Genomic DNA, 11,611 nt, shown 5'->3' with positions numbered 1-11,611 from the left:
AGAGAGAGAGAGAGAGAGAGAGAGAGAAGGGAGGGAGAGAGAAGAGACCGAGAGAGAGAGGAGAGGAGAGGAGAGGGGGAGAGAGAGAGAGGAGAGACTCCCCGGCTCCCTCCCACCCTCGCACACAGCGACTGGAGACGGACGGAGAGCAACGCGCTGGGAGAGGAGAGACCACCGAGAACAGCCCCGCGCTCTCACACATACACTCACACTCGGCTCTTTCCTCTCCCCCCACCTCCTCCTCCTTCCACCCCCACCACTAACACCATCTCCTCCTCCTTCTCTCTGCAACAAGAAAAAAAAAAGCCATTTACAGGTATTTTTTTTTGATCCGCATATTTCTTTATCCCCCCGTCCCCAACAGTTTGTTTACAAGTATTAAAGTTGTAATTGGGAGCTGCCAAGACACATCTGGATTTGTGTTTCTTTGTGTTAGGGGGTGATGTGCAACTAATTAAAGGCAGACTGGCAGCGTCTGCAAATTCTAAGGCTCCCCAAATAAAAAGAGACTGGTAAGTGATTGTTCTTTCTCTTTCTCTGGCTTTTTGCTCTTAAATGTTTGCTGTCCGTTGGGATTGTAAAAGTAGATTATTAATGCTGGACTCCACCGATAAAAGGCGTCGCTGTATTAATTTATTAATTAATCTGCACCCGCCCCTCCTCCTGAATGTTAAATATGACCTTTGATCTCTATGTCTCTGGTAGACCAGACATACAATATTAGGCATGTACAGTCACATTGTTTAAAGGCAAAACAGGATCATGAAGTATGGATGTCTAATTTAGCTTTGGAATAGGACTATAGTTATTTGTGTGTGTTTTATTTCGTTTTTTAAAGAAAATCCAAACAATAGCTGTGGTTTAGGTACCTTTTTCATGCTCCAAGATGCATTGATTAAACAATAATGACCTGGATGCTGGGCACAATCATTTTCTACAGTTTCTGGTGGCATTAAACCTTGAGGAGGGAAGGGGGAGGTGATGGTAATAAGGAAAGCTTCTTTTTGGAGACACCACTCTAATACTCGGAAAAAGAGACATTAAATTATTTCTTTATTTGGAACAAGGTCAAAAGACAAAAATGTTGAAATTTTTCCCTCCACTCAGTGTGCTGGTATCTAATGCATGGTTGGCATAACTAGTTTTTACTGAGTAGCAGTTATTATGGTCTTGCAGTTACAATGTGATTCGCAGAAACTGAAGCTATATGCATATTCTTGCTGTGTCTTCCCCCACCCCCTTCCCAGCATCAAGAATATTTAGCCAGGAGCATTTTGGGGGCACCCTTTGTATTGCCTTCAGACCTCTGAAGGGAGCAGTTTTCCCTAATGCGAAACCACAGAGGTGGTTCCTGAATGATTAGGGACTTGCTGTGATTGAAAGATGCCTGCTAGCTTCTAATCCAGCCTGGGGTGAGGTTCCTTATCTTGATTTACTTTGCTTAATAGGGATTTGTTTACATAAACCCCTCTTTTTAGGGCACCTCATCATCAGGTCTTGAAGTTTTTGCACTTGGAGTTTGGGCATAAATGGTTCATTAATCTAATTATAAGCATAATTGCTATAATTGATATCCATTTTGAACTGAATATTTGAGACAGACTACTGGGCCCCCATTTAAAATTCCCTGAACTCCACATTCTAGACCAATATGTGGGCTTCAGAAGATGTCACAAAAAGATATTCTGCCCCCCCCCCAAAAAATCTGGAAACAAAGAAACTGGTTTTTTAGGTTAATATACACTTTATGTTTTTGCTTTACTTCTCAAAAGGCTGTAATGTACCTCTCCCTCTGTGATAAACAACTAAAGTACCTCTTCCTAAGCATAATAATGGCCTGTAAGCAAAGAGATGAATGCAAATACCCAGTTAACATTAAACTTTCCTATAAAACAGAGCAAAAGAAAAAAAAATCATTTTAATGATTATTTCTTCATGGAACACCTTAAATGATTCCCCCCTACTTTTACTCAATGTAAAAAAATCAGTGACTGTGAGAGATCCTCAAAAAGTCCATGCTTTCCTCTTGTCTTGGGAATAGACTGGAGTCTCCATTAGGAATTATTGGGAATATTCTTACAGAGACTGCAGTCACTTGGTTTAAAACCTTTGACATTTTTTGTATTATTAAAAAATTTTTTTAATCTAGTCCATCTTTCTTTTAAACAAGTAGAACACCACCCTCTTACCCCCTCCAAGCCCCACCACCAAATGGCTTGTACAATTGAGACCCGTCCTTGGTCCATTGAATTAAGACCCTAACAGAGCCAGCTGTGCTGGGATTCAAACTAATGACCGCAGACACAGAAGGACACTGTGGCAGCTGGTAGTTCTTTTCTCCCTGCCTCTTTAGTTCAGATTGTATGTGGGCAGTCTCTTAGCTCTCAGTTGTATTGTGTTTGCTTACAGTTTATACTCGGATGTATTGCAGACTTTCTCAGTACTTCATTTGCTAATTTCCTGTTCATTTTCCTCATAGGGCCATAGCTGTTTTCTACTTTAGAGCATTTGCACGCCCAGGCAGCACTTGTTCATACATTTCATAATGTTTAAATGCCCTCTGCTTATAGGTAGTATCGCCCTCCCACCCCTGATTTGCACGTCTTTAAGCACTCCAATTGCCCTTTTCCCTCGGCATTTGTCGCCTCTGTCTTTCCTCTTTCCCTGGGTATCCTGGCTATTAATACATTTTCTCAGGAGGGTTATAAGAATAGGGGGGAGGAGCCGTGGTGTGCTGTGGGGAGGGAGAGAGCTGGGCTGGGAGCGTGGGGGAAGGATGGGAATGGGGAGGGGGTCACGTCTTGATGATTGTTATGCAAACGACCTGACGAAGAATGTGGGAGCTTTCAGCGTCTGCGGTGGGGTAGTGAGGGAGGCTGTTTATTTATTTGTCGATCTTTTTCCTCGTGCTGCTTGTTGGAATGACTTTCTTTATTTTAGTTGTAACAGTTGGAGGATAATGCAAAGGAAGACGCTGCCTGGGAATTCACCGTCTGTGGAAATGCGCCCCAGAGAGGAATAAAGCAGTCCTCACCTTGCTCTCCCCACCCGGACCCACTTTCCCCTCCCGCCTCGGCCCCCACCCCGGCACCACCATCACCCCCTTCCCTCCCCCCCACCTTCCCCCCTTTCCCACCCAGGTGTCGGACCAGACGGTCCCCACTTCCACCCTGCACCCCTTCTTCCCCCCCTGTACCATGAACACCAATGTCTGCGTGGAGCCCGGGCCGAGCCCGGAGGCCCCGGGCTTGCCCAAGGAAAGCCACCTGCCCGAGGGGGCCCTGAACAGCCTTGTGGATTACAACTCGGAGATGGAGCGCTACCGCTCCTTTGCCACCTCCTTCTACAAGACCAACGGGGGCGCCTTCCCGCAGGCGGCCAAGATCGCGCGCATCACCACCCCCATCTTCCCCAGCAGCGCCGCCGCCGCCGCGGCCGCCGCGCGCATCGGCATGTCCCCCTGGAACTGCGACAACGCGGCCACCGCCGCCGCCGCCACCGCCATGCTCTGGGGCAGCGGCGGGGGCGGGGGCGGCGGCGGCGGGGGCGGCGGCGGGGGCGGCGGGGGCAGCAGGAAATCCTCCTCCGCCGCCGCCTCCTCCTCCGCCTCCTCCTCCGCGATCCTCCCCGCCGGCGGTGGCGGCGGCGGCGGCGGCGGCGGCGGCGGCGGCGGCGGCGGCAGCAGGAGCAGCATGCACCACCGAAACGACTCCCAGAGGCTGGGGAAAGCTGGCTGCCCGCCAGAGCCGTCGTTGCAAATGGCAAATACTAATTTCCTCTCCACCTTATCCCCCGAACACTGCAGACCTTTGCGGCGGTGGCGGCGGCGGCAGCGGCGGCGGCGGCGGCGGCGGCGGCGGCAGCAGGACCAGCATGCACCACCGAAACGACTCCCAGAGGCTGGGGAAAGCTGGCTGCCCGCCAGAGCCGTCGTTGCAAATGGCAAATACTAATTTCCTCTCCACCTTATCCCCCGAACACTGCAGACCTTTGGCGGGGGAATGCATGAACAAGCTCAAATGCGGCGCTGCTGAAGCAGAGATAATGAATCTCCCCGAGCGCGTGGGGACTTTTTCCGCTATCCCGGCTTTAGGGGGCATCTCATTACCTCCAGGGGTCATCGTCATGACAGCCCTTCACTCCCCCGCAGCAGCCTCAGCAGCCGTCACAGACAGTGCGTTTCAAATTGCCAATCTGGCAGACTGCCCGCAGAATCATTCCTCCTCCTCCTCGTCCTCCTCGGGGGGAGCTGGCGGAGCCAACCCGGCCAAGAAGAAGAGGAAAAGGTGTGGGGTCTGCGTGCCCTGCAAGAGGCTCATCAACTGTGGCGTCTGCAGCAGTTGCAGGAACCGCAAAACGGGACACCAGATCTGCAAATTTAGAAAATGTGAAGAGCTAAAGAAAAAACCTGGCACTTCGCTAGAGGTCAGAGGAGATGATTTCTTGTTTCCCAGTCTCCCCCCCTCCCTCCTCACTCCCCTCTCCTCTCCCCTTCAGGGCTTCTTGTCTGGCTTCAAGATGCAGCACCCCTTTCCTGAAGCTTCATTCAGGTTGTAAGATACAGTTGTAGGTGGTTTGCGGAGGTCATGGCCTCTCCGCCACCCTCCCCAGCTGCACTTCGCCTGGAACCGCCCTCCATATGGGGAGGGCGCCCCTCCTTGTTCGCTCCGGGAGGAAAACTAATGTAATTGGTTTGAAAATCAGAAGTTTCACATTCAATATGGTCAGAAATTTCCCTTGGTGATTCAAAATGACCCCTCCCCCCCCTTATTATTATTTTTAAAAGCATCTCTGCCCAAAGGGTGGGACACATCACATTCTATATACTTTTATTGGGCAAGAGAGACTTATTAGTGGCCCAGTTGTAACAGTGAGGACACAGTTTGTGGCACACAAGCCTACATTCCCATTAACACACACACACACACACACACACACACACACACACACACACACACAGAAATCATTGAAACGGAAATATATTAATTCAAAAGGGGATTTTCTACCCTCTTCTAGGATAATTTTTCTCCTTACCATGACAAAATATTTCTGTTTCCTCATTTTATTTTCTGCATACTTGGTATTTTTCCGGAGTGTGGATATAGTATAGAAAGCTGAACACCATTTGCAGTTTTTAAGGAGAGATGACTTAGAATAGATACAATTTGTAGCAGGTGATGGTAATTTTATTTAAGAATGTCTTACATAGCTTAGAAACGAATGATTCCTAAAACTCAGTTACAAAAAATATAAATTTGGGGTTCTGCATTTAGCAGAGTAACCATTTTGTAGTCACAAAATTGTTCTATACACCAAGCACTGTTTTGTTGGACACCCTATTTGGTCAATAATAGTTTCTTTTTCCTATATGCCCTTAAAACAGACAACGTACAGATTATCACTAAATTACTTGTTAAATTAGGCTTTTAATTATGTTAAATACAAAGATTGATGTGTTTGGTGGAAATTTCATATGGTGACCTGATCAAAACAAAAGGGGAAAAAATGGAAAATCAGAGGTAAATGGGTTTGGTGGTATATTTAGTAAAGAAATATGGACAGGTAATCATATTTAGCCTCTTGATATAATTTATAGAGTAGATGGCTAAGTGTTCATATATAGGTGGTGGATTTAGCATTAGGGAATATTCTATGGGCTGGATTGTAGTCTGAGAGTGGTTCTCACAAGTTATCATCAGAGGGAAATCTGCACATTCTTTTAAAAAATTGTGAACGTGGCTTAAAGGATTTTTCTCCAAGAAGGACTGGTCTTTAAAAGGAGAAGGGAAAAGAGTTAAAGATCTTTGCATGTTTGAACACAAGTATGATACAGTTTTTCTTTTTTAAGTTTTATTAATATAAGTCAAAGCAAATAGCACTTTGGAATTCCCTCAGAATCAATTTATATTGATATCATTATTGATTATGATCAATTCCATCAAAATATTGCATTGATTCCTCTTTATAAAAGAACACATCTCTTTTGAAAGTTTGACTTTACTCCAGGGTGGTTTATTACATTTCCTTTGGCAACTCTGCTTAAGCAAAGATAATAGCAATTATAAAGGTGTAGGTCCATGTGTTTTCTTAGGTGCCAAAAATTAGTTTTTAGCTTTGAATGATCTTCTCTGGATTAATATAACTTCTCTAGGTCTCTAAGGCCCACGGTCAATTAAAATTCAGTTCATACTAAAGCCTCCTGTTATTGCCCAGTTGATAAGCACTACATAGCTTTTATTTTTTTTTCATCTCGAACTATAGTATCTAGGATTATAAAATCTAGAATTATAGATTTGGTGTTGCTAAGTGGCCTTCGTCTTTTGCTAGACTCATGCACTGCCTGCATCCCAATTTAGGGTGTGTAGTAGATAGGACCACTGAATAATTCTCATTTATTTAGTAAGTAACCTCTCTGAACGAGTTTAATGTGAGTACCAAGAGGTTTTATGCACAAGTTTCTATGCTGATTTATTAGTCTAAACAAATTTCATAAGTTTCCTTTTTTCTTCCTTTTGATAGTTTTCCCACAAACTTATCGTGATCCTTAAGCTTCTTAGGCTTTTTGATCACAAAATTCCGTAGTATTACCTTTTCTTCTCTTTTAAAATTCTGTTGATCTTCAGAAACTGGGATGTGGATGGGAGGGGAAACACATTTCTCTCTTTGTAGAGCTCTCTGAAGATGTTCTCCTCGCTATACACCCCTTCCTACCAGAGAATTGTTCTTGGTTCAAGGCTAAGAGAGGGCACATTTCTCTCTTTGTAGAGCTCTCTGAAGATGTTCTCCTCGCTATACACCCCTTCCTACCAGAGAATTGTTCTTGGTTCAAGGCTAAGATTATTAATGGAATGCAATTTGGCAGAAAGAAAGAAAAAGTTTTGTTTTTTTTTAAATTTTAATTGGCTGATTCTATCTAGGTCATTTTAAAGCGGCAAAGGCAGCATGATTGCCTTAAGCACATGTGTAACCACACAGTTATGGTTGTAGGAAACCAGCTGGATGCATGTCAGAGTGACAGGGTTTACATGACTGAACCAAAGCTGGAGCAGTGGTTGTGGGATGGTGAAAAGTACCCCTGCTGACCTGCTTCCCTCTCTAATTTGGTTTCTGTAACTTATCATCATCTGTGGAGATGTTTTAGATGTCAGGTAGACTCCCTGGCTAAGGATAGTGATTTGGGGATTCATTATGGATATTACCTGTGGATTTCAGGTGTAAGTTCAGTAGCTAATATTTGTTGACTTTAAATTATGGACACCAATTAATATCCGGATTACAGTCATCACTACTATTCCTATTTATCACTTCAAGCCCCATGTGCTCTTCTTCCCTTTGACTTATTCTCATGCCAAATGCTGGAGGCATAATCAGATTTAAAGGGTGAGTAAACTGAAATTAAGACAGATTCACATAGATGTGTTGGGATTCTTGCCCACATTTTTTAAAGCCTCCCCTCTGGCATTCCTTTGAAAACTGCTTTACTTATTTCCACGTTTTCCTGCTTAGCCTCATGTTAAGAGCATCTTAATTCCTTAAAAATATATTAATAAAATCACCCCTTTATAGTATTCCATATAACAATGCACATAAAACAAACTTAGTTTTCCTGTGATATTGTGCACTGTATAGTTGCATATAAGACTATTCATTTAGTCAATTACTCTACTAAAAAAATTATCACTGATTATTCAAAGCAGTCATTACAAATTCTGTATGCCCCTGTGCAGCAAAACTTATCTTAAAAACTTGTACCCTAAATGATCAATATTAAGTTCCCAGATATTTTAAGAAATGTGATTACATAGTATGATAAGACATTATATGACAGACCTTTGTCTCACACAAAGGTAATCTCATACAAAGGGAATCCTTTAGTTTTTATATTCACAGCAGTTACATTTCTGATACTAAGATCTAACTTTTTAAAATCTCTCAACCTGATATGACTCAAGGGAGAAAATTGTCCCGTGGGTAACCCCAGCTTCGTAGTCCCTGAACATTGTTCAGGTGACATGATTGATCTCTGTGGGACAGCATTAGAGACCACACAGATCTGGTTTCTCTCCCATTAGCTGATTTATGGAATTACATTAGTAAGCAGCGCCTCGGGAGACTTCCCTGCCCCCGCTCTTGGCTCTCTGCTGAGCGTACACACCGCTGCCACCCAGGCTTTCCGTGAGCTGGAGGCCGGAGTTGGAAGAAGAACATTAGAGTGAAGAGACTGAGAAACTGGAAAGTCAGGAAAAAGGATAATCTCATCTTCTTTCTTTTCTTTTCTCTCTTTTAAATATTTATCTGCTGAATGGACGGGCCCCAAATAATTTTCCGCAAGGTAGGTTGAGGTCCTAAGAGGTCTCGTGGAAAGCATCCAGATATTGCCCCACGCTTGGTAACTGGATTTTGAAGAGTGTTCTAAGGGAGGAGGGACACATTTCCTATATACGACGTTAAGTTCTAAGAGCTTCAACCTCACAAATGGCAATTGTAAAATTCTGGACAGAGCATTGTCTGCGATTTTTGCAGGAAGGTGGCACCTGCTTCCCCACCTTTTCATTTGTAGACCACACATAAAATAGGTGTGTCACTCAAACTCAGACTCTGTATGGTTAAATAACGCAACCGGTCAACAGTTGAACATGTCATATAAGATTTGGAAGTTTGTGACAAAAAAAAGCCTACAGGTAAAATACAAATGTTTCGTATCTTAAATTGCAACATACAACAGTTTGTCATTTTAGATCATAGTTCAAAAATGGGTTTTCAGTTTTCAGTTTCAAGAATCAAAAACATCCCAGTATAAAAATACACATTTTTGTTTTAGTCAAAGGGAAAGAGGAAACCTTTCAAGAAATTCAAACCAAATGATAGTAGACTAACACTAGAATGTAATATAGAAATAACATAGGGAAAAGAGTCTGAATTTCATAAATGCTAAGGAAGAAAGCTCAGAAAAGTTCAGCTTTGACTAAAGTCAGAAAATAGATTTGTTGCCAAGACATCAAAGTGTAATTCAAGTCCAGTGAGATTCTTTCCATCACTAGATTTAATACAAGTTAGTCAAAGTTGTTTTTAAAAGAACCACACATTTTAAAATAATTCCTAAATGAAAATCATACCCCTTCTCATCCAAACATCATGCAAATTCTAACCAATCTTTTGGATGGCAATAAGGAATAGTAGAATAAAAGCAATTAAAAGCATTTGTAAATTATCCTATAAGAATGTTTGTTTGAAGTTCAGCCATCATTAAACAAAATAAAAACAAACAATCAAAAAGCCAATAACAACAACAAACTTTAGACTTTAATCATATAAAAATATTTGGATATTTTAAGTGAGAATGGAAAGCATATCTAGTGATGAAGGAAATAAAAGTTACTTGATCTTTAAACTTTTTAATGAATTGATTACTGAAGCATTGCTGCATATTTTGGTTAGTCAACTGTTCTCCTGGGTGAATAGTTAAGAATTTTGCACAGTGCAGACTTACAGATTGACAAATACAGGACAATTTAATAAAATAGTCTGTAAGACTAAAAACTGAAAGGTGTGTAAAAAGACATGGGCATTTCATCCATATTTGTTCTAGAGTACAAGGTTGGAGACTGAAGAACTATGTCGGGGTGATCCTGGAGACACTGGTAGAATATTCCCTTTGGATATAAACATAAACCAAAAAACTATTGGAGTGTTCCGCAGGAACAGGTTGAAGTGTATCTTAAAAATACTCATCTGAAGTAGTTGGTGCTCTTAGAACTTACTGTTCAATCTCAGTTGGTCAGATTGAATATGTAGTTTACTTTTACCAGAAAACAATTCACTTTTAAATTTTGCTTTGGAAAAATGTAACAAAATGTCCTACTATCCAATAAGTTTCACAAGCCTGAATATGCTTCAGTGTCTTAATTTATTTTTATTCATATTTTACAAATATTAAAAATGAGCTCCTTCATCATATAAAAATATCTACTTAAATTAATAGGTTAAATTCAAGATTTATCGAAAGGCCCACGTAAATATGCAAGTGGGAGAAAAGACTACTTCTCTTTCAATTTTCCTCTTATTTTTAGATTACCTTTTAAAAAGCACAAATGAACCCAAAATAATGGTAAAATCTTTCACCTTTATAAGTGTGATTTTTCAGTCACCAATTAGAACGTCAGATGATCTTGGCTGGGGAAGTAGAGCACTCTAGGTAATATCATTTTTTTTTTTTTTTTTAACAAAAACTGTTTTCAAGACAGTACTTTCTTTGGTGGGATCAGTGTAAATTTCGAGGATTTTGTGCACGCATTATTGTATTCCAGCATTTATGCTATTATCCTTAGTAGTTTCAAAATATTGAGGGAGGGACACACAGGTGGTCTGATCCTTCAGTCATATCTTGTTCCATCACATGCAAACACCTGTCCTGAAATTGAATTATTCTGCAGGGTAATCGAAAAGCCTCCCTCTGTTCAGCATCACATGTTTTCTGTTGTTTATTGAGTTATGTTGCACCATACTTCAGATGCGACAGCCATTTAATAATGTTGAAAACTTAGCTCTGCAGGGGCTAAAAGGATCCCAGCAGGCTTGTTAACTTCTACTCTAAAACATTATGAGAAATATTTTTTTCTCTGTGAAACTTCAAGGCTTTCTCTTAATTTATTTCAAGAGCATAAGAATCCATAGCCAGGTATGAGAGCGAACCTGTGAAAGTTTTTTGTTTTTCTACTTTTTCGATCTTTAACCTATCCATTTCACGTTACATTTCTTACTCAGAAAACAGTGGCAAAGCAAACAACTGCTTTTTCAAAGAACTAATAACTAAAGATGCATTTCTTTGGCTGATATAAAACCAAATATAAATTATATTTAGAAAAAATAAACTACTAGTTTCTTGGCTTTTCACTTATTTTATAATTAAAAGTAATATTTGGGCCCTTTTGGCTATATTTAGGGGATAGATTGTGGGAAGAGCCACTAGTTTCAAGTAACTTACCGGTTGAACAGTATTAGCTACATCAGCATTACTTCTCTGAACTTTATTTCCTCAACTGTGAAATGGACATAGTAATACCAACCTTCACTACAACTTTTAATATTGTGTGTAGGTTCATGTTCTTTGCATACTGAAAGATGCTATACGATTTCTCGTTCCTAATTTAAAGTCATCAATAAAAAGTAGAGAAGACAATTACATTTACAGATAATTCAGTATACCAACAAGTTACTTATAGTTATCAGAAATTAAAGCCCATGTAGATTATTTTGTGGCTTTGAGTTTTCTGAATATTTGTTTTAATCATCCAGTTCACCAAAGATCTGGCATGATTTCACTTGGAAAGAGATAAACCTGATAAATAAATCCTCCTTCCTCACCAAAGGCACACCACTACCATTAATTTCTGTATCTTTTAATAGATTGTGTGTGTGTGTGTGTGTTTGTGTTACAACTCAATACCTTTGTTTGGCTACTATTTCCTTTATTTGGACAGACACAGGAGTTGTTCTAAATGTGCATTTGTGAATTTAAGAAAATCATTGTAAGAAATGGTTAAATGCTTGTCACAGATTCTAGTTGTAGAACATATTTACAAACACTGGAAAATTGTAGAGTTACTCTTGT

At 41.1% G+C, this 11,611-nt stretch overlaps 1 protein-coding gene across 1 annotated transcript; it reads left to right on the top strand.

Annotated features, from left to right (window-relative positions):
* The first annotated feature begins 49 nt into the window (after positions 1-49).
* Positions 50-4,950, top strand: CXXC4 (CXXC finger protein 4). The gene is made up of 4 exons (XM_024119201.3): positions 50-316; positions 437-512; positions 2,941-3,633; positions 3,833-4,950. Exons 3-4 carry the CDS (start codon positions 3,198-3,200, stop codon positions 4,555-4,557), a joined length of 1,161 nt encoding a protein of 386 aa, XP_023974969.1. The 5' UTR covers positions 50-316; positions 437-512; positions 2,941-3,197; the 3' UTR covers positions 4,558-4,950.
* Positions 4,951-11,611: the final 6,661 nt, after the last annotated feature.

Source organism: Physeter macrocephalus, chromosome 7 (assembly GCF_002837175.3).
Source record: "Physeter macrocephalus isolate SW-GA chromosome 7, ASM283717v5, whole genome shotgun sequence".
Classification (NCBI taxonomy): Eukaryota; Metazoa; Chordata; class Mammalia; order Artiodactyla; family Physeteridae; genus Physeter; species Physeter macrocephalus.
The sequence above is the reverse complement of the archived record's forward strand: the minus strand, read 5'-3'. Positions and strand labels throughout refer to the sequence as shown.

What these genes read in the sequence shown, in the direction of transcription:
- CXXC4 (XM_024119201.3), top strand. Translation starts at nt 3,198, where the DNA reads ATGAACACCAATGTCTGCGTGGAGCCCGGGCCGAGCCCGGAGGCCCCG. An exon ending in CTCCGCGATCCTCCCCGCCG is followed by an intron (nt 3,634 to 3,832) that starts GCGGTGGCGGCG and finishes GCGGCGGCGGCA; the next exon opens with GCGGCGGCGGCGGCGGCGGC.